This window comes from Triticum urartu, chromosome 7A (assembly GCF_056163025.1).
Source record: "Triticum urartu cultivar PI428250 chromosome 7A, HENAU_Tu73, whole genome shotgun sequence".
NCBI lineage: Eukaryota > Viridiplantae > Streptophyta > Magnoliopsida > Poales > Poaceae > Triticum > Triticum urartu.
Genome location: NC_141879.1, coordinates 673,320,089 through 673,345,867, shown reverse-complemented (window position 1 = coordinate 673,345,867; position 25,779 = coordinate 673,320,089). Strand labels below are relative to the sequence as shown.

Sequence of the window (25,779 nt, the reverse complement as noted above, 5' to 3'; positions counted from 1 at the left end):
AATCCCAGTGCTCTAGTCACTTCACGCATTTACCGCATCTACACGCACAGCTCATCTTCTTCAACAATCTGTTCTCCCCACCCACCCACCAACCAGAGTCCCAGGAAGAACAAGGAGGCGATCTAGCAGGGAGAACGCCATGGCCACGCATAGCAGCTCATACACCCACCAGTTAGCGGTCAGCATTTAGGTTTTTGCCTATCAGCGACCTGTTCAACACGAAGCTGCCGCCGGAAAAGGTATGAACAGCCTCACGCTTTTCAGTAACGATTTAGCAGTTCTTCCTAAATCTCACTAGTTTGCCTGCCATTAGGTTCTGTAGTTCATGGTGTTTGTCGGAATGGATAATCATTTTGCTGCGGAGGGATCAGCAAGAGTTATTAATCAAGATACAATGAGCGAGTTTTCCCCGGATGAGTTAGATAGCGATGGCGATTGTTCTGGCGGATCCAGCGGTGTGCCAGGGACACCATCAATTACGTCTAGGCTCTCGTTGTTGAAGTTAGGCTCTGTTATTTCCAAGTTTTCGGACTTCAAGAAACAACTAGTCAGAGAAATAGGTTTTGATGGTTTGCTTCGGATTAAGTCGTGGCAAAAGATCAATCTTAAGTACAGTGCTTACCTCATGGATAGAGTCGATGTTGACAGCAGCGTGATCAACCTGGAAGGCCAGGGCATGCTTGAGCTTACAGACAAGTCAGTTCACTCTATTTTTGCAATACCACGCGGTGAGCTAGCAATTGGACCTGAATGTGTCGAACCATCAGAAGCTTGCATTGAGTATACACGTTTTGCAGCTAGCATCAGTGACAAAGGTACACACAGCTTGAAGGCGGCAGAGGCATACCTGTTATGGGACATCACAGCCTAGTCCAGACAGATTGATATCCAGTGTTTCAAAATTGCATTCGTCATCTTTGTAGTTGGCCATGTTCTTGCCCCATCAGCCAAGCATGACTACATAACAATAGATTTCTGGGCTGCCCTGCATGATGTTAGCAAAATCAGAAAATGGAACTGGTGCAGCTACCTTCTGAAGCACCTGTTCCATGCTGTCAGGAAATTCAAGTCAGATGTCTCTAAGAGAAACCCGACCATTCACATTGTCGGATGCCATTTGTTCCTACAGGTATTAATCCGAGAACATCGACCACTACCATACTTTTTGTGTTCGCTCACATCTTTGTTACCTTAATCTGACAATGACAACTTCATTTGTTTCAGGTGTTCGTCCTGGACAGCCTAGACCTTGGTCAAATGAACAAGCCACGCGGAATGTATCCAAGGATAGCACTTTTCGAGTATGAGTCCATGAAAAAGATGATTGAGATCATAGCGGTCAGCATGGGAGGAGGTGAAATATCATACCACAGCGCATCGGTCAGTTTACGAAAATCCATGCCAAAACAAAAACAGCGAATAAAACCAATTAGGCACAAAATGACTTGTACCTAACGCCATTTTTTTCTCTGGTCAGGTTCGGTCTGAACAAAACATCAGCAAGGGCCTCGTCTGCGCATCCACTGATCCTGCAGACGAAAACATTCCAAGGACATCCACCACGACAAAACGAGCCCAGATGCCCTCCGCCCCTATTTTAAGAGCTACCTACGCCAAAATTGGACCCCAAGATTTCTCAAACCATCTACGAACAAACCACCCATCAATAGTAAGTACATGTATCGATCTTTTTTTGGTCAACCAATCTGAATCCCAGCGTAGTTCATACTAATTTATGAAAATCCTTTTTCCCAATAGTCCAGCGAGAAGCTTGGGATACTCCTCCGAGAGCAAAATGCGCGTGGGTTGGCCAACATTTCGGAGATGAGGCAGGCTTTTCAGTCATCAATGTTCACATTTGCGGACAAACTCATCAATTGCATAGCTGAGAACTGCACTTGTTGCAAGGCCAATGGGCGTAAACATTGCATCATGAAGAGTGAAAACCAAAGCGATTGCCCCAACTTGGCGACCATCCTTATGCAAGACAAACTAGACCACACGTTCGTCACCCCCCTTGCCAATGAGGTTGCGTCCAGGCTGCCCGGACAACTTGAAAATGAAGGTTTGTTCCAGAATAATGCTACCATTTTGCGTAGGATGACCAGCTCAATATACTAGCTATGGAATTTTAACAATGTCTAATATAAAATTGATGTGATGTCACAGGTAGCTCATCTGCCAATAGCTCCATTGCGCGGAAGAGGGGAGTTGTGTTCAGCCCGTCCATCCAGGGGGAATCATCGAAGAAGGTCTGTGTGCGATTGGATGACCCACTCCAAACTACTAGCCCTTCAGCTGTTGATACTATCAACAATTCATCCTTGTCAGCAAAGCAAGACAGTCGCCGTGAGGTTGCCGATAGTATATATGCATTCTTTGACGACCTGACTGCTAGCATTGTTACATACTATGCTGAGCAACGCCCGAGCTCTGGATATGTGACATTGGGAACTACGAACGACAACGTGCCAGACAGAATTCGGATTACTAAATGCAACATCGCTCGTGACCCATGGGCAATTGGGTCAGTCCCTTTGCCGCCGGCAGCTCCAGTTCTCAGGGCCATAAAAGATTGGTTGGCTGGGTCGGCCACTTTTCTTCTTGAAAGGTAGTCGCAAACCATTCACCGAACATTTTTCTTTTGGCAAATCTATTAGACCAATGTTCTCACTCTACATTTTGCGTCCAGGAAATGGATTATGCATCTGAAGCCGAGACTCATATTACTTGACGGCATTGAAATCCAGCAAGCACTATCAGGCAAAGAACAGCTTAGCCATGAGATGTGTGCTGCTATATTTAGGAGACTATCACAGATGGACAGGAGCTTCACAAAGGACACATTGACCATGTTCTGGAGGAAGTTTCTAGAGCCCGACTTTGCTGTGAGTCCTACAACTAATCCAAGCAAAATATTTAGTTTCATTCTCACCTTTTTAATCACTATGTTTGCTAAGGATGTCATCTTTTTTTCAGACTGCGGTTTTGTCAAATGCGGATCCATTGACGACCCAGTCCATCCGTGCAACATTTACCGAAGAAAACGAGATTTTCAACCCAGCCTCTAGCCGGATGGTAAACTCTAACCATAAAACACAAAACCAATTCCCGTTTTATCATTTTTTTCATGGATGATTCATGAACTATATTTTTTCCGCCAGTGGCATATCCCTGCACTGCTGCCCGACGGCTGGTCCGTCTACTCATTTGACATGCTCAGAAGAAGGATTGCAGTACTTGACCTGGCAGTTGGACCATTTGGGTTTAGCAACCGAAGGATCAACATGCACACATATGTATCTGACTTGCTTCACCCGCCCTCTTCAGATGCATCCAATCCCTATATGATTCCTGGCATTGCAGTTCTGGAGAATGGACCCGGGCATTTCCTGTTATCATGCTAGAGAACATTGATAAGTAAGTTTCGAAAAAACATAGATCATATGCTGCATACTTTGGTTGGTACGAATGCTCTCTAAGTTGTCCAAAATATATTTTCGAACAGGGAGGACTACGGTGTGTGCTCTTCGTTCTTCGCTAGGAATTATGATGGCGACAAACTCCATATCCCACTAACCAAGGTAAGCAGCTTTTTAGCTACAAAAACCACCGTAGCTTTCCTTACGTGTACTAACTAGCATCACAAATGCACACAGGCAAACCTGGAGATACACAGGAACCTGATGCTGTACGAGGTTATGCGCCTTCAGGGAAATGAATCGCCAGTGCCTTCCGATGCACTTGAAGCTATCAAGGGATCATTCGTAGCTCTGTGACCAGCTTGTCGATGCTCATGTCATGTAGATCGACTCACCCGCCGCCACCAATTTATCTATAAGAATACTAGATATCCCCGAGACGTTTTAAGCGTTCCCTTAAGCACTAGCAAGTTATGTTTTTTTCTAGATGCAGTGTTGTTATCAAACAAAATTTGGGAGGAACATTGTTTCTAAATTTGGTCGCTCTCAATTCAAATTGTGTCAGTCCATTTTTTCCTAAGGGATGACTCCCTCTGTTTAAATGGGAAAGCTTCTGTTTGTATGATCGGAAAAATAATATATTTGTTTTGTTAGGAGTGAAATCCTTCCATTAGCCAAGTTTTTTTCACCATACCCATTTTTTATCATACTGGTTTTTTGCAAACAACACCTTTTTACAACAGATTTGACACTGATAAGTGGTTCTGGTACACGACCAACGGCGAACTAATAAATTAGGATGCATCACACAACTCCAAACTACTACAAGATACTCATAATCATAGCAATACTGACTCGAATTACACAGCCATGAACAACATGTAGAATGCCAGAGCTACAACAACCACACACACAGACTTGATCAGGTGGTGTTTGCCGGCAACGCGAGCAGTACCATCATGCTGGCGGGCAACACCAGCCACACCAGCCACCATGATCTTTTCACCGCTATCCATGGCCAGCTCCATAGCTTGTGCAAGCTGGTGAGATAGATTGGCCGCCTCAGTTTCTGCCGCCCTTGCTGCATCTTGCAGAACAGCGTTTGCCCTCTCAAGTAACCAGACCTGGTCCCTAAGATCAATTACCAGTTGCTTAAGGAAAGGATTTGTGATCGGATTGTCATGCCACTGGTAGAAATCGCACCCTCCCCTCTGCCAAATGACCAGAACACAAATCAAAATTAAGACCACTGATTCTATCAAAAACAAACATCAATAGCCAGAAACATGCCAAGAGATTCCGTGAACGCACTCACCCTTGCGCGGTAACATGTCTTGTATCTCCTTCCTGGATTCTCGTCACTACATGAGATCCACATAGCCGCCTTTGGCTTCTCACGACAATCGCATGGTGTGAACGGCTCATAGTCCAGGGGTCCTTCTCTGTACCTAACTGGGGATCTCACTTGTCCAGAAATCACTCTACGAGAGGAGGAACGAGCTCTAGAGGAAGAGGAAGCAGAGGATGCCATTGCTGGTATTTCTGAGAGCTTGCTGGTTGGCAACAGCACCCTCCACCATGGCGTCTTCTTATAGAGCACGCATGCAGCAACGGCTAGTTCAAAATTCAAAAGGGAAAGAGACGTTGAGCAAAAGGAGCCATCACATCAAACACACGATGGATGGCAGTACATTAATAGCATACGTCAGCTCACAAGTAGCAGCTATGTTGAAACTAAACAAGCACCATCAGTCACAATGTTTTGACCAAAAGACAGCCACTTTGCTTGTCCACGGCATCGCAAAATGATCCGCCCCTACGATAACAACGTCCTAAACCGACCACACACCTCTACTGCGCCCAATCTAATCTTCATCAGTGAGCTGCTCCATGATCCCTGGGTGTGGTGCAGTGTTCTCCTTTGCCGCCATCGTCTCGTACAGCATCCTCTTCCTCCTAGTCGCCAGACCAACCTATTGCAAATACAACAACAACTAGTCATTTTCTGCTGGATACAGAGAATTTTTTGACTTTCTGAGAATTAATAGCAGCTCTCTTACCTCTGGCACGTCGTGCTCCAGACGAGTCCCATTGAAGTTATCTGCATAGTAAGGTATGTAGCCAGGAGACTCACCACTGCAATCACAAGCATATACATCAGATAAAGATTATTGGTCTGCAAACATAGTATCGCACAATGAACAATCAACGCACCTGCCACATGCAACATGCATGTTTCTGTTGTACCTCACTGTCCACTCAGACATGTTCATCTGCCATCCATCATCCAACAAGGCACCCTCGCGCTTCATGCCATTAAGCATAAGCAAGATTGTCTTCCCGTGCTTAGCTCTATATGCATTTGAACTCATCTGTGTGAGAACTGGGTCCAGCACGTTCAGTCTCTTCATAAGCATGTCAAACACGTACAAGCACCAGTCTCTCATCATTGACACAGGCATCATTATCTGCATGAGCATGGGAAAGTTCAGTTTTGGGCAACAACAGTCATAGCGCTTTGACAACACATTTAGGAAACGTACCAGGCGACAGAATTTCAACTGAAAGCCAATGCTTCCCGTAGAAAGCAAGCTCCGCAACACGGCAGCCCCCTCCGGGTCCATGATGTTCTCAAAGTGCAACTACACCAAAGAAACAAGTTTTGTCAGCATCGGATACATCAGAACTGCTTATACGAAGTTTAGTGTGTCATATTCACTTACAGGCACGTCAGGAGATGCAAACCCCCTCCATACTGGTAATCCAACCATGTCCACCATCCTGATCTCTCTCTCATTGAAGCCACGTACCCAAGCCTCCATCCCATTGTAGTGCATCTCCCCTGTCAGACTGTATTGGTACTTGATCTTGTTGCCATCCAGTTTCAAAGGTGTTGGTCGCGAGCTGTCATACCAAACACTAACAAGACAAACAACAAATCGTTAGTTAATTGGAAGCAAAAACTAAAACATTTCCAGCAACTTTATGCATTTAGTCTCACCTTGCAAGAGTATCCCTGCAGGTGAGGTACTCGACTTCGTCGTAAAATCCAAGGCAAACATGATCGGGATAGTGGACCTACTTCAGCTCAAGCTCGAAAGGCGAGTAACCATAGTCTAGTTCTGGGGCGAGGTATGCATCTGGATGAACTATAGCTGCACATAAGAAGAAATTACCATGTCAATATGTCTAACGCGGCCCAGGAAAGCTCATGTGTGATCACCAAATGAATCATACCTAGCGGATTAGGAATATCAGAAGGGCTTTCCTCAACTCCAGGCAGAATTAGCCTTTTGTTGCGTATCGGCGTGTACTTGGCAATTGATGTGGCATGCGTCCCATCATCAGCAGCACCAGCTTGTGCAATAGCCGCTTGCATCACATAATCTGCATTCAAACGAAACGACAAGTTAGATACCACAAATGTTTTTGAATCGTTTGTAGTTCATTCAGGTGTATACCTTCAGTCATCACATAGTACATAGACGTGTCAACTAGCCCACTTGGGGTCTCAGGCCCGGACAGATTGTGTGCAGAGGAAGGAGCAACATAAATGACAAAACTGCAATCAGTGTCAAACAAGATAGCACATAAACATAGACGCAGGAGAAGAAAAACATCAATACTTGTAGATTTTGGGTTACTTGGCGCGTCAGGCATGTTACGAGGAAACATAGCCGCCACTGAAGAATGCCTTTTCACGTGCGCCAGGAAGAAATCCAAAGTCTGCTCTAGATCTTTCTGCCTGTTTTCTGCGGCCTTCTTCTTGATATCCTCCAGGACACTGTCCCTGATAGTGTCAACCACCTTCACAAATTCAGCCTCGCGTATCTGGTACTGTAATCCATTGCAGCTTTGAAAGAAGCAAGGATCTTGATGTTCATAACAACAGATCAAAAAAATGGAGTTAGCAATAGCAACTGACCAAGACAGAGGACAACGAACGATTTTTAAAAACTGTGCAAGTAGCTTTCCATCCATGTACCTCATCAGACAAGCCACTTGTCGCAGCGGGAGTGCTTGGGGCATGCGGTGCAGCACCAGCTGATCCACCAGCCGCACTGCTCTCACCACCGATCTTTGTAGCACTACCAGACCAACCAATGATATTTGCCGACGGAGAACGGGGAACATCTCCTAACTGAATCCGACAGAGAGACACATGGAGTTAATTGGCAATGCATGCAGACAGTCTCGAGAAATATAAACAAGTACACATTTTTACCTCTAGGCCGCACTCTATGCCATGAGCAGCTGCATGCTTCCGGATTTGCTCCTTTAGCTTTACATCAGAGTAATCAGCAAGCCTCGGGATGGATAACAGTAGCCTGCCTTGGCGACCATGCTCGTGGTAATCCAGCCAGATTATCTAGCATTTTTTGCCACGTGAAAAAAAACAAAACGCATAATATAGTAGGCACGACTGCATTTGAGCTAGATTAGTGGGATCGAACTATCCTGTGGGATGATGAGGCACCCACTTAGGTTAACCAAAGTAGGATCAAAGCTGAGATCATGCCTTAGCTTCCGTGCTGCTTCCCTCAGCCCCTCAACAACGTAATTGCAGAAATCAAACTCCGCTATACTCTCTGGATCGGCCACAACAGGGAGTAGCTCATTTGCAATCTTTGCTGTGGCACCAGTAGGCACAAGGAAAGTCGAGCTGGCTAACAGTGTCACAGCCACCTTCATGGCTTTTCGCTCCTCACCCTCTATGGCACCCCTACTAGCACCCTAAACTATTTTCTTGACTTTGTAAACAGGGATGTTGTTCGACCTTGGCATTCCAGTGCCAAGTAGCCCATGCACATGGCCAAGCAAGCCCTCACGATCTGCAAGGCAACGCCCACCGGCGATGTCTATCTTCCTACCACCCGGCTCAAGACCGATACATCTAGCAACCTCCCTAATGTTGATCTCTATGAAAACCCCATCACCCAGGTCCATCATCATGTTATCTGGGTTTATTCTAGAGATCAAAGACATGGAAAAGATCCTATTCGTGTTGCCTAACACCCTGATCTTGCACAACTGCTCCATGCCTACATCTTTGAAAACACTTCTGACCTCGGGGTTCCATTCACCAGCAAGGGATTGCAAGGCCATGGAGGTGAAGCTGGTATGTACTGTCGGAGGACGCCTGCTCGCCGCCGCCGAGGAAGAACCAGTTGCCGGCATTGCCGCAACTGCCGGAGACGCGCCCTTTGGTGGTCTCCCCCGCGCCATGCCCCCCACCAGCCGGCCTGCTAGATCTGATTCATCCAAAGCAAAGGAGGGGACGAGGTATTCAGCATGGCAAACTGAACAAAAGGAAACTTACTAGTAGGAATGGAGTTGGACAGAGAGCAAAGAGATGCAAAGAGATTACCTTCTTCTTCAGCAGCCTTCAATGGTGGTGCGTGTGGCGGTGCTCCCAAGGGAGAGAGGTGGCGGGGTGGGGTGGAATGGATACTCAGTTGGTCCAGGACGGGGTATATATACAAATGCTCCATCCATTCGGCATGCGTCCTAACGGAGCAGCGTTAGGTGAACCCGGTTAGCACAGGACTACCGGCGTGCCCTTCTGCATGGCAGCACTTAGGCACATCAGCCACACAACGCATGCATTGGGCCACACAAGTCAGGCTAGTCTTTAATCATTTTTTTGCAACGTCAGCAAATCATTGTCATTCTAATCCATAAGCTTACACTGACGAACTAAGATAATTCAACTCACGTGCACTCTCTACATAGCATACTAATTTTCAAACACACGCCACACCATAACTCCCATGGACGAGGTAAACTAAATCTTTAGGCGCTTGCTTGGTGGGCTGTCGACGTCATCATCAGCAGCAGCTCGATCAACATTGCCTGTACCCGATTCATTATCACCATCCGCGAGCTCATTAGCACCAGCAGGAGCATTGTAGTCCAATGGATCAAACTCCCCTGTCTCCTCAACCGCGTTATGTATTTGAGGAAGCACGACAGCCTAACAAAACAAGCAAATCAAGTAAGCACAACAAATCATCGAGGAAATTCAAAGTTGTAATAATGCAGGAAATTAAAAGTAGTTCGTTACATTTTCAGCCACTTCCACCATCTCAATCACAGCACGATTAACTGGCCCTTGCCCAAACACGCTGGCCTGTAGACACGCAAATCATCACTAGCGAGAAGAGAAAACAAAATGAAGTTGAGTTTCTAATTTTTCAATCCATAATCTAACCTCGTCTGCTGCGGTGCAAAGAGAGGCCGATGCATGAGACACGATGTCGTTGCCCACACCATGCACGGCGCCACCCTGCTGCACGTTGGAAAATCACAAAAAAACTAGGTCAAGCAAATAGCCCAACTTTCCAACATAAGCAAGTATTAGTGGGAATAGTACTAACAATCAGCGAGCTGGGCGCCAGAGTTGTGCCATCCGAGGTAGTTACCGCGGAGTGGATGGGTGCACTATTGGTGGGCGCCATCAAATCCTTGCAAGCATGAACTCCGTGGAATCCCGCCACCTCTATATGTAGCGTATCCAAATTTTCATGTTCCCTCCAACTCCATCCATTCAAATTTTGAATCCCAAGCGCTCCAAAGCTACGGGCTGGTGAAATTTTGAATCTTAGCAAGCCAGGCCGATTGAGCGACTCCATAGGCTCATACAGGAGGGGGAAATCACGGGTGAAGCTTGGTAAAGTTGACAATAACAGTACATACGCATTTACTTGCCCATGTGTTCTCCATCTTTGTCTGTGAAACACATCTTGTCATGCCCAGTACACCCCCATCCCACGCCAAGCACGCCATCATCGCGATTATAAAGTTTTTGGGCAGCGAACCTACACTGTGACATGTCCATGTCCTAGAACACATGGGCGACCTCGCTAGCACAGTGCTTTGCCGTAGCAGGAGACAACCGCGCCGCTCGCTGCACGTCTTTGTCCAGTGTTCCTTTTCGTTGTGTCAACCATCAGCACAACAGGGTTTTTTACACATGCCTAACCACGTTTTCTTGACAAACAGGTTGACCAACAAATATCAACCATGAAAAACTAGCTGTTCTGACATCCGGGCACTGATCGCACACACGATACAGCTTGACAAAGGTTTTCTAAAACAGTTTTTTTGCAAGACCATACAATTAGCATGAAGATGAAACAAACTCCCCAGCGCATGTAGATGAAACAAACACCCCAGCCATATTTGCAGTCAAACCAAATCTACTTTATCATAAATGCAATCCTTTTTACCCGGGAGTGGACAACACACATAACTCCGCCGCTGTGCCCAAGGGTTGGCCTTACGGTGGGTAGGTGCAAGCACATCTGCGCCTGCTCGTCAGTCTGTTCCAAAGACCTCACCGGCCATGCCTCATGAAAATTCACGAGACGTGCCCAGTGCTGCGAGTTGTCTAATCAAAATGCTGGGCATGCATCAGCACACGATCACATCAGTTCTCCCACGCCTCTGACTAGTCGAGCACGCGCGGGGTGCCATCGACACACCGCATGTGTCGCATAGCAATGAAAAAAAAGGTTTCATTCCCAACAATGGGAAACGATCCTACCCAGAGATCTCTGCCTCCCCCAAGGCCCATTTTTCCGATCAGACCGCGGCCCAATTGCCCGGTAACTGGGCATTTGGAATGCTTCGCAAATTATTTCCGAGTTTCCCACCCGAAATCAGTCCACAAATATGGCAGTAACATGAGTGAAAATTACCAAAGTCATATACAAAGATTTAAGCATAACCCAGTCGCACGCTTGAACTCATTGTAAGACTGGATATCAACAATACATTTCTACCCAAGCTACAAATACAAACACAAACCAAATTTGCTGACGACATAAACTACAGGAAATTAGGCACAAAGGGTTCTGCCCGCTTTCCGCAAGAGTTTCGACGATGTCCGAGCACTCCACATTTCCCACACTTAGGCATCTTCCTTGGAGCTTTCGGAATATCTCCCCTTTCCGGACATGTCGTGCTCTTGTGCCCCTTCACCCGGCATATCGCACAAAACCTTGACCTCTTCATTTTATCTTCATACGGAGCCTTGTCTCTGCTAGTGGTTGGCCTCCCCGGCTGGCCCATCTCTTTTGCAGGAGCAATCCAAGAACAGTTTGACAATGCATCCCCGTCAACAATATTAATACATGCATCAGCATTTTTGTCACCATGGGTACCATCTTTGGCTCTCTGCTCCAAAGCCTCACGCTCTTCGAGTCCCATACCATCCTTGTCATGGCTTAGGGGGAGAAGAGTTGTGTAAACCTCCTTCATCATGGCCATGAAAACATCATAGCACTTCACATTACTATCGCCCAGCCTAACACATTCAAGCGCCTTCATGTACATGGCGTTGTGCCTGTAAGTATCAAAACCATGCGGCCCTCTGTCCTTCTGGTATCGAACAAGGTGCTCCGGCAATATATCGCGGGCATCCCTAGTCCAGCGTTTTAGTATGTGCTTATCTGGGATCTTGCTCAATTTGAGCTCAATCATAACCTGCCACCACAGCAAATGAGACCTCAGACTAGCACAACTTTGTTTGCATGGCAGATGACGTTGTGTAGCATCATACGAAGATGTTTTTACTTACCTTCAACGAATGACAGCAAACCATTCCAGAGTGCTCGAAAATCCCACATTCGCAATTAAAGAAACTCTGATCATCATCGACTTCAACCTTGAACTGTACTTTGCTCCATTTCTCTCTTGCCAGAGCATCAACGTGAGTAAGAATGTATATCTTTTTCGGGACAACAACATCCAGTTCATAGGCCCCTGCCTTGTACAAAGCATCTCCAAATTGCTCAAACATTGCCCTTGTGTATATCTTGCTAGCATGCCTCTCAATTGGAAGATTTACTCGCAACAAAACCCCACTCTGAAACATATCAAAACACAAAAAAAGAACAGATCAGGCATCGGTGTACACTTCGTCTAATACATCTACCAATCAAGAACATGTCTATGGAGACTGGTTTACTAACTAGTAAAGCGACCGGCCGACTCTTTTCTCAGAACATACCAGTGCGGTTCGTTTCTCCTGGAAGCTCTCTTCAGACTCTCTGTCAAACTGGAGCTTCTCGTACTGTTTAAGGAACAGATGCATTGGACAGCCCGGGGGGACATAACTTTTAAGCATGTGATTGGCACTTTCACTCCGTTGAGTACTAGTCATCTTTGCGCAAAAAACACCTCTGAAATACGGCTTTGCCCACTTATGCCGCACCTCATAAATTTGAGTAAGGTACGGGTGCTTTCTCAGTGAATATTTATCAAGCATTGCAGACCATCCATCCTCGAACTCTTGCTCCGTGACCATGTGATGAACCAGCTTATGAAATTCACTTTTGAAATCAGTTTTCTTGCTCCACAAAACCCCCATTGATTCCATTGCTTTCTTCAGCACATGCCATTTACACCACCTATGCGTTGTATTGGGCATCTCTGTTTCTATAGCCAATTCCATTGACCGCGCCTGGTCTGCAACCAGTAAAGTAAATTAGATTCATTAGGAGCTTACATCATGGAAAGTATTGGTTCAAGAAAAATGAGAGATTCACATCTACCCCTAATCTAGCCGTACCTGTTAATATTGTTTGCGGGTGTTTACCCCCGACCATCCTGATGAATTCACGGAAAACCCACTTGAATGTGTCCTCCTTCTCATCCCTCAGCATGACACCTCCGAAAATTATGCTCTGGAAGTGATTGTTCACTCCTACAAACAGACCGAATGGCATGTCATATAGGTTGGTCCTATATGTGGTATCAAATGTTACAACATCTCCGAAACACCTATACTGGTCCACACTACGCCCGTTAACCCACATAAGTGTCTTAATCCTGCTCTCGTCATCAACCTGGACAGTATAGTTCAATTCTGGATCGTTTGCCTTCATCTCCGCAAGTATGTCCATTGTTTTCCAAGCATATGAATCAGACTGCTCCTTGTTCAACTTGCAACACAGCGTCTTCAGTGACCGTTTTGTAAATGGCACATTATCAACTGTTCCAAAAAAACTACCAACTATACTATAAACCTTTCCAAGACTGACATTGTTCTCTCTAAGCTGCCTAACAAGATCCTTAATATACCGGTCAATGAGCCTGTGCGACGGCCAATGCATCTTCTCACCACAAGTGCTTGACAAAGAGTGGTTGTGTGCCGCCCGGTGCTCTGAAATATACCATCCATTGTCGTCCGACCGAAGCAGCCTGATCCGGGCAGCACAACCGCACCGTGTTGATCTTGTATTCTCCCTCTCCGGTTTACCCTGCCGATGCACATAACATGATTTGTCAGCCTATAACATATTCTTGCATACTTTTTCTCCCCAAACAGTGATGCACAAAAAGAAAAACAAACGCACCGCACATCCACAGACTATCTCCTGCATGCACTTCACCCGCTCCACATTTAGCCTGCTTTTCGAATACCTTATACCAAATCCAAGCTCCCACGAATATAAATTGTAGAATTGATAGGCTTCATCCAATGAATCAAAAGAGGTCCCGACAGCTGGGTTGACAACATTGCCATCTCTTTTCAATATGAAAGCCCTCATGGACAATTCAAGGGCACTTTTCCGGTTCGGGTTGAGCTCGCGCTCAGCGGGGGCCTTTCTGATCCTTACCCTGTTATTTTTGAGAGACAAATTAAATAATTCGCATAGAAAAGAAAATCAATTCCTCTTCCTCAATGCACCAGATTACACGAAACTGTCAATTATTGCCCCCCTGATTTCCAATTTTATACAAAGGCAAACTCGACAAAGCAGGACTGCAGATAAAAAACAAGATATGCAAACAAAATCTTTTCCTAGTATCACACTCCGACACCTCTCGACTTTTTAGTTAAACTAGCTACAAACAGGACAGGATATGCAATTTCAAAGAACAAGAAGACTGTGCAACAGCCCGCACGCAGATAATCCCAGTAATTTCAGAAACCTAATGTAATCAGTCAGACACATAGTGCGGATTTAGTACAGACCTGTACTAAATAACTACATAACATATAGCTAGATGCTAATGAAATCGTTTTTGCATATATGACCAGCACACAAAAGAAATCAGTTCTACGCGCGATTACCTGCGTGTCCATCCGCTCGTAGCCTCCGAACAAACTTGCAAGAGCGGGTCCTCGCCAAGAAATCCGGCATCTCCGCCACCGCTACGGAGGTCCCCTGCATGGCGAATGTCAGCCTCGGCGACGCTGATAGAAGCCTGGGACTCTATAGGCCGGGCAGCACCAGTATTGCCCGCATGCCCGCGGCTAATCCTGAGCGGAAAAAATCAAATCAAGGAATTTCAGGGACAAACGGCAACCAGATCTAATCCTAACTTCATCTTTTGCGTGAGACAAAAACTAGTAGCTCTGCTAAGTGGCATCTGAATTACCTCTGTTCGGAATCGCCCTCCGTTTCCATGGACAGGTCCACGGAGCAGGCTCCAAGGTCTTGATCCAGAGGAGGAAGACGAACTGGAGAAAGGAGCAGCAGGAGGCGTATGGGCCTGTGCCCTGACGGCCAGTGCTTTGAGAAAGGGATAGCTGGCCACGCGATGTGGGCCAACATGCCCTGCGCCTCGACTAGAGACTAGTCACGTGATCTTTGCAACTGTACCAAACCCAGCTGCACCGTGTACCAGCCCACGCACTCCGCGAGTCCAGCTCCACAGCAACGAAACATTTGTTCCACACCGATACGCCTATGAACCTAATACCTATTACTAGGGAACGGACAGGGGGGAGACAGCGAAGTGATGTTTGCCAATCCCCAGGAACGGTTGGACGGCCATGATTAAGTCCACACGAGCCGCCGTCCACCGAAAAGTCGCTTCGCAACCTATCGCCGTTTCAAGGGCCTGCTGCTAGTGCTGGCGAAGCCGAAGTGATCACGGACGGGATGCAACCCCGCGTTAATCGAATATGGCGAATCCTAACCAGTTAGACGCACAACACAAATCGGTGCCGTTGCTAGTCCATGCAGAATTGCAGATGCGCGTCCTTGCATGTGCGTGGATTCTCTCTCTCTCTCTCTCTCTCTCTTCCTGACACATGCATGGCCTACATTAGCTTCCCTCTCTCCTCTAACTCCCATCTTTTTCATTTTCTTTTGACAATTAGATGGTACATATCTTTTAGAACCAAAAAGTCATTTTCAAAACTTTTTACATATTTGAACTCGTGACACCAAGCCCTTTAAAACAAGTACAGTCTTGGATACATTTGAAACACTTTTTAAAAAAACGTTTGCTTTAAACAGTGAAGAACTTTTCATTTTTATTCTAAAGTGCCAAAAAACAGAATCAGGGCTGAAGAATTTTCTAAATAATGGGTCTGCACTTTGTTAGGAATATGAAAGAACTTTGCTAGAAAATGTATCTGGAAACAAAGAACTTTATCAACAGCTTGGCCGAACTTTGATGAAATGTTTATGAAACTTTTTTGAGCCACATACAATTTAATTTTATCTTGGGCTCACAATTTAATTTGAAATATATTGATATTAGACTTGTTTTGTAGATCTGGTTGTGACAAACTCGAACACATAAACGAATTTAAATTTACGTAATTTATTTAAAAGTAATGGTGTCATATTTGGTTATTCAGTAATTTTGTTAAATGAGCCGCAGCATGCATGTGAATATGACGGGGAAGTACACTGCATGGCTGACAACGCAGTGGGGCAGGTTGATTGGACATGACCCTAGATGGAGGGCCAGAATACAGGTTGTGCGGGTAACTGGTTAGGAAAAATCCACTTCCCGCGTTAATGGCCTTCTTAAGCGCCCGCTTCACGTCGGCGGCCTGCAGAGCACCGCTCTCATAGTCAGCGGCAAGCTCCTCCATGCTCAAGAACGCCCTATCACCACCGTCCTCCTCCTTCCTCTCCACCTAAAACCTCCCAAACAGAGGAAAGATTATCTGCCTGATGTACTCCAAGCACGGGTTGCCTTCCACGGTCCCCGGCGGGAATGCCTTCCGCATCGCCCGGCCGACCTCCCACTCCGTGTCCTCCATGTAGATCGCCCACCTCGGGTCCCTGAACATCTCATTCTCCGGGTACTCGAGCAGGCTGGGCAGCACGCCGTGGAACAGGGCGACGACCGGACGATGCGGATCCTCGCGCATAGCCGCTTCCCGCTCGCGGTACAGCTCGGCCACCTTGTTGCTCACGCGCTGGCTGATGTCCAGCAGCCACACGTCCGCCTCGTCGCGGGACAGTATGGCGGCGGAGTGCATGCACGTGACGAAGACCTCGTGGGAGAAGAACGACTTCGGCTCGTCGTAGTACGGCCTCGTGTCCTTGGACGAAAGGATGCACTCCGTCACCTCGCTCAGATTGGTGCTCCTTGCGACTTTCAAGGCGAGCGGCCAGTATCGACGCAGGTCGCGGCTGATCTCGTCTGACGAGCGAACGAGCTCCACCTCGGCCTTGTTTGGATACTCTAACACAGTTAGAGTTAGAGTTATTTTCTAACCCACTAACCCAAATAAGCACCTTTCCATCGGGATAGTTGGGTTAGATGAAACTAACCCACTCTAATCCTCCCTGTTTGGATACTTTTGGGTTATTTGAGTCTCCAACTAACCCAAACTAACTCTAACCCCATGATCCAAATAGGGCCCTCGTCGAGGCGCATGCGGGCTGTCCTCCACATCTCGGTGTTGTACGAGCAGACGTCAATGACTTTTCTCAGACTGACGTTGTAGCTTGTGAGAGCGAACCAGTTCGCCATGAATATCTTGACCTTGCAGCCGGCTTCGAGCAGCTTGTTCACGTTGATCGCCATCGTGATGCCCTGGGTTATGTGCATCGATGGGGAGGGATCGCACCAGACGTAGCAGACAGGAGTAGTTTTCTTCTTCAGCAGCGTCCTGAGGTCGTCCTCGTTGGTGCACTCCCCTATGCTGCTCAGTATCGCAAACCTCTGATCAAAATTCACCTCTGCAGTATCATCGTTTGCAGTAGGTTCAAGACAAGAATTGGCTGCATTCTCCTTAGCGGAGGAATTGTTCTGCATGGTACTACAGGCAGGGGGAGTTCCCGTGCTGTAATTTTGTGGCGGCTGCTGCTCTTGGGAGGCACAGTCAGATAGTGATGACCGACGGTAAAACTGCTGCGGTGGCGTGTGGAAGCGGCGGCGAAGAGCGCCGGAGCTCTGGACGAAGCGATTTAGCGGTGGGCATTGGGTACCTTTGCCCCTCACCAGCGCAAACGCCCGCGCCAACATTGCTACCTGAAAAGACGATCGGCACACGCCGCCTGGCGAGGACGGGATATAGGTTGTAGTGTTTAGTGAGGTTTTGTAGCAAGGGCCTTTATCCGTGCAAATTGATGGCATGCATGGTTTAATACCAAAATTTGGTACGTATGTCAACGGTGCACTATGTGGACTATATCCAGGCCGTTCGTTTTCCACACTGACCAGATTCGCCCCTGTATTCACGGGGCCTGTCCCCCCGTAGAGGCTTGCCCCCCATGTATCTGGGCTGCCAGAGATAGTGATGTGGTGACAGAATCTAGGCGTTGTTCCATGTACCGCGGCACACTCGAGGTCTGTTGCTGTGCCAAAAGTATACAGGGCAGCCTGGGCACATGTCTCTTCCTCTCACGTGACTCATTACAATAATATCCCGCCACTCACGGCACAGTTGTAGCTAGCCCCGGTACATCCTCACGCTATAAACATTAGCGATCATTTTTAGCCGTACGTTTTAACCTCGCCCACCAGACACAATATTAATTTTTTTCTTGACGCGAAAATGATATCAATTCCTACCACGTAATATAATCGCCCGTGTTTCACAGCCAAAAAAACACAATTAGCCACTCAACAATTTTTTATACACTTTTTAACTACTTTTACCGGCCACTTTTAAGCATTATCCATACGGTTCTGCCATAATAAATATATTGGTAATTCGTTTTTACACAGCTAGCAACCGAAGTAGTTGGTTAGGGTGAACATCTACAGCCCTCGTAATGGGCAAGATGGAACAACAGCGTGCGGCACTGTTTTTGTCACGTCCCGACGTGCAAAAAGCAGCCTTTCCAGGCCCACCCCATCAAAGCAATCCCAGTGCTCTAGTCACTTCACGCATTTACCGCATCTACACGCGCAGCTCATCTTCTTCAACAATCTGTTCTCCCCACCCACCCACCAACCAGAGTCCCAGGAAGAACAAGGAGGCGATCTAGCAGGGAGAACGCCATGGCCATGCATAGCAGCTCATACACCCGCCAGTTAGCGGTCAGCATTTAGGTTTTTGCCTATCAGCGACCTGTTCAACACGAAGCCGCCGCCGGAAAAGGTATGAACAGCCTCACGCTTTTCAGTAACGATTTAGCAGTTCTTCCTAAATCTCACTAGTTTGCCTGCCATTAGGTTCTGTAGTTCATGGTGTTTGTCGGAATGGATAATCATTTTGCTGCGGAGGGATCAGCAAGAGTTATTAATCAAGATACAATGAGCGAGTTTTCCCCGGATGAGTTAGATAGCGATGGCGATTGTTCTGGCGGATCCAGCGGTGTGCCAGGGACACCATCAATTACGTCTAGGCTCTCGTTGTTGAAGTTAGGCTCTGTTATTTCCAAGTTTTCGGACTTCAAGAAACAACTAGTCAGAGAAATAGGTTTTGATGGTTTGCTTCGGATTAAGTCGTGGCAAAAGATCAATCTTAAGTACAGTGCTTACCTCATGGATAGAGTCGATGTTGACAGCAGCGTGATCAACCTGGAAGGCCAGGGCATGCTTGAGCTTACAGACAAGTCAGTTCACTCTATTTTTGCAATACCACGCGGTGAGCTAGCAATTGGACCTGAATGTGTCGAACCATCAGAAGCTTGCATTGAGTATACACGTTTTGCAGCTAGCATCAGTGACAAAGGTACACACAGCTTGAAGGCGGCAGAGGCATACCTGTTACGGGACATCACAGCCTAGTCCAGACAGATTGATATCCAGTGTTTCAAAATTGCATTCGTCATCTTTGTAGTTGGCCATGTTCTTGCCCCATCAGCCAAGCATGACTACATAACAATAGATTTCTGGGCTGCCCTGAATGATGTTAGCAAAATCAGAAAATGGAACTGGTGCAGCTACCTTCTGAAGCACCTGTTCCATGCTGTCAGGAAATTCAAGTCAGATGTCTCTAAGAGAAACCCGACCATTCACATTGTCGGATGCCATTTGTTCCTACAGGTATTAATCCGAGAACATCGACCACTACCATACTTTTTGTGTTCGCTCACATCTTTGTTACCTTAATCTGACAATGACAACTTCATTTGTTTCAGGTGTTCGTCCTGGACAGCCTAGACCTTGGTCAAATGAACAAGCCACGCGGAATGTATCCAAGGATAGCACTTTTAGAGTATGAGTCCATGAAAAAGATGATTGAGATCATAGCGGTCAGCATGGGAGGAGGTGAAATATCATACCACAGCGCATCGGTCAGTTTACGAAAATCCATGCCAAAACAAAAACAGCGAATAAAACCAATTAGGCACAAAATGACTTGTACCTAACGCCATTTTTTTCTCTGGTCAGGTTCGGTCTGAACAAAACATCAGCAAGGGCCTCGTTTGCGCATCCACTGATCCTGCAGACGAAAACATTCCAAGGACATCCACCACGACGAAACGAGCCCAGATGCCCTCCGCCCCTATTTTAAGAGCTACCTACGCCAAAATTGGACCCCAAGATTTCTCAAACCATCTACGAACAAACCACCCATCAATAGTAAGTACATGTATCGATCTTTTTTTGGTCAACCAATCTGAATCCCAACGTAGTTCATACTAATTTATGAAAATCCTTTTTCCCAATAGTCCAGCGAGAAGCTTGGGATACTCCTCCGAGAGCAAAATGCGCGTGGGTTGGCCAACATTTCGGAGATGAGGCAGGCTTTTCAGTCATCAATGTTCACATTTGCGGACAAACTCATCAATTGCATAGCTGAGAACTGCACTTGTTGCAAGGACAATGGGCGTAAACATTGCATCATGAAGAGTGAAAACCAAAGCGATTGCCCCAACTTGGCGACCATCCTTATGCAAGACAAACTAGACCACACGTTCGTCACCCCCCTTGCCAATGAGGTTGCGTCCAGGCTGCCCGGACAACTTGAAAATGAAGGTTTGTTCCAGAATAATGCTACCATTTTGCGTAGGATGACCAGCTCAATATACTAGCTATGGAATTTTAACAATGTCTAATATAAAATTGATGTGATGTCACAGGTAGCTCATCTGCCAATAGCTCCATTGCGCGGAAGAGGGGAGTTGTGTTCAGCCCGTCCATCCAGGGGGAATCATCAAAGAAGGTCTGTGTGCGATTGGATAACCCACTCCAAACTATTAGCCCTTCAGCTGTTGATACTATCAACAATTCATCCTTGTCAGCAAAGCAAGACAGTCGCCGTGAGGTTGCCGATAGTATATATGCATTCTTTGACGACCTGACTGCTAGCATTGTTACATACTATGCTGAGCAACGCCCGAGCTCTGGATATGTGACATTGGGAACTACGAACGACAACGTGCCAGACAGAATTCGGATTACTAAATGCAACATCGCTCGTGACCCATGGGCAATTGGGTCAGTCCCTTTGCCGCCGGCAGCTCCAGTTCTCAGGGCCATAAAAGATTGGTTGGCTGGGTCGGCCACTTTTCTTCTTGAAAGGTAGTCGCAAACCATTCACCGAACATTTTTCTTTTGGCAAATCTATTAGACCAATGTTCTCACTCTACATTTTGCGTCCAGGAAATGGATTATGCATCTGAAGCCGAGACTCATATTACTTGACGGCATTGAAATCCAGCAACAACTATCAGGCAAAGAACAGCTTAGCCATGAGATGTGCGCTGCTATATTTAGGAGACTGTCACAGATGGACAAGAGCTTCACAAAGGACACATTGACCATGTTCTGGAGGAAGTTTCTAGAGCCCGACTTTGCTGTGAGTCCTACAACTAATCCAAGCAAAATATTTAGTTTCATTCTCACCTTTTTAATCACTATGTTTGCTAAGGATGTCATCTTTTTTTCAGACTGCGGTTTTGTCAAATGCGGATCCATTGACGACCCAGTCCATCCGTGCAACATTTACCGAAGAAAACGAGATTTTCAACCCAGCCTCTAGCCGGATGGTAAACTCTAACCATAAAACACAAAACCAATTCCCGTTTTATCATTTTTTTCATGGATGATTCATGAACTATATTTTTTCCGCCAGTGGCATATCCCTGCACTGCTGCCCGACGGCTGGTCCGTCTACTCATTTGACATGCTCAGAAGAAGGATTGCAGTACTTGACCTGGCAGTTGGACCATTTGGGTTTAGCAACCGAAGGATCAACATGCACACATATGTATCTGACTTGCTTCACCCGCCCTCTTCAGATGCATCCAATCCCTATATGATTCCTGGCATTGCAGTTCTGGAGAATGGACCCGGGCATTTCCTGTTATCATGCTAGAGAACATTGATAAGTAAGTTTCGAAAAAACATAGATCATATGCTGCATACTTTGGTTGGTACGAATGCTCTCTAAGTTGTCCAAAATATATTTTCGAACAGGGAGGACTACGGTGTGTGCTCTTCGTTCTTCGCTAGGAATTATGATGGCGACAAACTCCATATCCCACTAACCAAGGTAAGCAGCTTTTTAGCTACAAAAACCACCGTAGCTTTCCTTACGTGTACTAACTAGCATCACAAATGCACACAGGCAAACCTGGAGATACACAGGAACCTGATGCTGTACGAGGTTATGCGCCTTCAGGGAAATGAATCGCCAGTGCCTTCCGATGCACTTGAAGCTATCAAGGGATCATTCGTAGCTCTGTGACCAGCTTGTCGATGCTCATGTCATGTAGATCGACTCACCCGCCGCCACCAATTTATCTATAAGAATACTAGATATCCCCGAGACGTTTTAAGCGTTCCCTTAAGCACTAGCAAGTTATGTTTTTTGCTAGATGCAGTGTTGTTATCAAACAAAATTTGGGAGGAACATTGTTTCTAAATTTGGTCGCTCTCAATTCAAATTGTGTCAGTCCATTTTTTCCTAAGGGATGACTCCCTCTGTTTAAATGGGAAAGCTTCTGTTTGTATGATCGGAAAAATAATATATTTGTTTTGTTAGGAGTGAAATCCTTCCATTAGCCAAGTTTTTTCACCATACCCATTTTTTATCATACTGGTTTTTTGCAAACAACACCTTTTTACAACAGATTTGACACTGATAAGTGGTTCTGGTACACGACCAACGGCGAACTAATAAATTAGGATGCATCACACAACTCCAAACTACTACAAGATACTCATAATCATAGCAATACTGACTCGAATTACACAGCCATGAACAACATGTAGAATGCCAGAGCTACAACAACCACACACACAGACTTGATCAGGTGGTGTTTGCCGGCAACGCGAGCAGTACCATCATGCTGGCGGGCAACACCAGCCACACCAGCCACCATGATCTTTTCACCGCTATCCATGGCCGGCTCCATAGCTTGTGCAAAAGGAGCCATCACATCAAACACACGATGGATGGCAGTACATTAATAGCATACGTCAGCTCACAAGTAGCAGCTATGTTGAAACTAAACAAGCACCATCAGTCACAATGTTTTGACCAAAAGACAGCCACTTTGCTTGTCCACGGCATCGCAAAATGATTCGCCCCTACGATAACAACGTCCTAAACCGACCACACACCTCTACTGCGCCCAATCTAATCTTCATCAGTGAGCTGCTCCATGATCCCTGGGTGTGGTGCAGTGTTCCCCTTTGCCGCCATCGTCTCGTACAACATCCTCTTCCTCCTAGTCGCCAGACCAACCTATTGCAAATACAACAACAGCTAGTCATTTTCTGCTGGATACAGAGAATTTTTTGACTTTCTGAGAATTAATAGCAGCTCTCTTACCTCTGGCACGTCGTGCTCCAGACGAGTCCCATTGAAGTTATCCGCATAGTAAGCTATGTAGCCAGGAGACTCACCACTGCAATCACAAGCATATACATCAGATAAAGATTATTGGTCTGCAAACATACTATCGCACAATGAACAATCAACGCACCTGCCACATGCAACATGCATGTTTCTGTTGTACCTCACTGTCCACTCAGACATGTTCATCTGCCATCCATCATCCAACAAGGCACCCCCGCGCTTCATGCCATTAAGCATAAGCAAGATTGTCTTCCCGTGCTTAGCTCTATATGCATTTGAACTCATCTGTGTGAGAACTGGGTCCAGCACGTTCAGTCTCTTCATAAGCATGTCAAACACGTACAAGCACCAGTCTCTCATCATTGACACAGGCATCATTATCTGCATGAGCATGGGAAAGTTCAGTTTTGGGCAACAACAGTCATAGCGCTTTGACAACACATTTAGGAAACGTACCAGGCGACAGAATTTCAACTGAAAGCCAATGCTTCCCGTAGAAAGCAAGCTCCACAACACGGCAGCCCCCTCCGGGTCCATGATGTTCTCAAAGTGCAACTACACCAAAGAAACAAGTTTTGTCAGCATCGGATACATCAGAACTGCTTATACGAAGTTTAGTGTTTCATATTCACTTACAGGCACGTCAGGAGATGCAAACCCCCTCCATACTGGTAATCCAACCATGTCCACCATCTTGATCTCTCTCTCATTGAAGCCACGTACCCAAGCCTCCATCCCATTGTAGTGCATCTCCCCTGTCAGACTGTATTGGTACTTGATCTTGTTGCCATCCAGTTTCAAAGGTGTTGGTCGCGAGCTGTCATACCAAACACTAACAAGACAAACAACAAATCGTTAGTTAATTGGAAGCAAACACTAAAACATTTCCAGCAACTTTATGCATTTAGTCTCACCTTGCAAGAGTATCCCTGCAGGTGAGGTACTCGACTCCGTCGTAAAATCCAAGGCAAACATGATCGGGATAGTGGACCTGCTTCAGCTCAAGCTCGAAAGGCGAGTAACCATAGTCTAGTTCTGGGGCGAGGTATGCATCTGGATGAACTATAGCTGCACATAAGAAGAAATTACCATGTCAATATGTCTAACGCGGCCCAGGAAAGCTCATGTGTGATCACCAAATGAATCATACCTAGCGGATTAGGAATATCAGAAGGGCTTTCCTCAACTCCAGGCAGAATTAGCCTTTTGTTGCGTATCGGCGTGTACTTGGCAATTGATGTGGCATGCGTCCCATCATCAGCAGCACCAGCTTGTGCAATAGCCGCTTGCATCACATAATCTGCATTCAAACGAAACGACAAGTTAGATACCACAAATGTTTTTGAATCGTTTGTAGTTCATTCAGGTGTATACCTTCAGTCATCACATAGTACATAGACGTGTCAACTAGCCCACTTGGGGTCTCAGGCCCGGACAGATTGTGTGCAGAGGAAGGAGCAACATAAATGACAAAACTGCAATCAGTGTCAAACAAGATAGCACATAAACATAGACGCAGGAGAAGAAAAACATCAATACTTGTAGATTTTGGGTTACTTGGCGCGTCAGGCATGTTACGAGGAAACATAGCCGCCACTGAAGAATGCCTTTTCACGTGCGCCAGGAAGAAATCCAAAGTCTGCTCTAGATCTTTCTGCCTGTTTTCTGCGGCCTTCTTCTTGATATCCTCCAGGACACTGTCCCTGATAGTGTCAACCACCTTCACAAATTCAGCCTCGCGTATCTGGTACTGTAATCCATTGCAGCTTTGAAAGAAGCAAGGATCTTGATGTTCATAACAACAGATCAAAAAAATGGAGTTAGCAATAGCAACTGACCAAGACAGAGGACAACAAACGATTTTTAAAAACTGTGCAAGTAGCTTTCCATCCATGTACCTCATCAGACAAGCCACTTGTCGCAGCGGGAGTGCTTGGGGCATGCGGTGCAGCACCAGCTGATCCACCAGCCGCACTGCTCTCACCACCGATCTTTGTAGCACTGCCAGACCAACCAATGATATTTGCCGACGGAGAACGGGGAACATCTCCTAACTGAATCCGACAGAGAGACACATGGAGTTAATTGGCAATGCATGCAGACAGTCTCGAGAAATATAAACAAGTACACATTTTTACCTCTAGGCCGCACTCTATGCCATGAGCAGCTGCATGCTTCCGGATTTGCTCCTTTAGCTTTACATCAGAGTAATCAGCAAGCCTCGGGATGGATAACAGTAGCCTGCCTTGGCGACCATGCTCGTGGTAATCCAGCCAGATTATCTAGCATTTTTTGCCACGTGAAAAAAAACAAAACGCATAATATAGTAGGCACGACTGCATTTGAGCTAGATTAGTGGGATCGAACTATCCTGTGGGATGATGAGGCACC

The 25,779-nt window shown here is 46.3% G+C and overlaps 5 protein-coding genes across 5 annotated transcripts; 2 read left to right on the top strand and 3 right to left on the bottom strand.

Annotated features, from left to right (window-relative positions):
- Positions 1-340: 340 nt before the first annotated feature.
- Positions 341-3,779, top strand: LOC147961318 (uncharacterized). The gene is made up of 10 exons (XM_087533761.1): positions 341-815; positions 924-1,129; positions 1,225-1,380; positions 1,478-1,669; positions 1,759-2,065; positions 2,170-2,611; positions 2,693-2,888; positions 2,980-3,078; positions 3,513-3,584; positions 3,660-3,779. The coding sequence occupies exons 1-10, from the start codon at positions 341-343 to the stop codon at positions 3,777-3,779; spliced, it is 2,265 nt and encodes a 754-aa protein (XP_087389887.1).
- A 503-nt stretch (positions 3,780-4,282) lies between these two features.
- On the bottom strand, positions 4,283-4,953 carry LOC147961317 (uncharacterized). Its single transcript, XM_087533759.1, has 2 exons — positions 4,738-4,953; positions 4,283-4,633 (listed from the first exon to the last, which is right to left on the bottom strand). Exons 1-2 carry the CDS (start codon positions 4,951-4,953, stop codon positions 4,283-4,285), a joined length of 567 nt encoding a protein of 188 aa, XP_087389885.1.
- A 6,236-nt stretch (positions 4,954-11,189) lies between these two features.
- On the bottom strand, positions 11,190-15,004 carry LOC125546580 (protein FAR1-RELATED SEQUENCE 5). The gene is made up of 7 exons (XM_048710790.2): positions 14,814-15,004; positions 14,506-14,694; positions 13,784-14,048; positions 12,997-13,687; positions 12,436-12,893; positions 12,004-12,291; positions 11,190-11,909 (listed from the first exon to the last, which is right to left on the bottom strand). Exons 1-7 carry the CDS (start codon positions 14,987-14,989, stop codon positions 11,253-11,255), a joined length of 2,724 nt encoding a protein of 907 aa, XP_048566747.2. The 5' UTR covers positions 14,990-15,004; the 3' UTR covers positions 11,190-11,252.
- Positions 15,005-16,311: 1,307 nt separating this feature from the next.
- On the bottom strand, positions 16,312-17,234 carry LOC147961316 (tyrosine--tRNA ligase 1, cytoplasmic-like). The gene is made up of 2 exons (XM_087538116.1): positions 17,050-17,234; positions 16,312-16,849 (listed from the first exon to the last, which is right to left on the bottom strand). Exons 1-2 carry the CDS (start codon positions 17,232-17,234, stop codon positions 16,312-16,314), a joined length of 723 nt encoding a protein of 240 aa, XP_087394242.1.
- Positions 17,235-18,833: 1,599 nt separating this feature from the next.
- LOC147961315 (uncharacterized) lies at positions 18,834-22,272 on the top strand. Its single transcript, XM_087533758.1, has 10 exons — positions 18,834-19,308; positions 19,417-19,622; positions 19,718-19,873; positions 19,971-20,162; positions 20,252-20,558; positions 20,663-21,104; positions 21,186-21,381; positions 21,473-21,571; positions 22,006-22,077; positions 22,153-22,272. The coding sequence occupies exons 1-10, from the start codon at positions 18,834-18,836 to the stop codon at positions 22,270-22,272; spliced, it is 2,265 nt and encodes a 754-aa protein (XP_087389884.1).
- Positions 22,273-25,779: the final 3,507 nt, after the last annotated feature.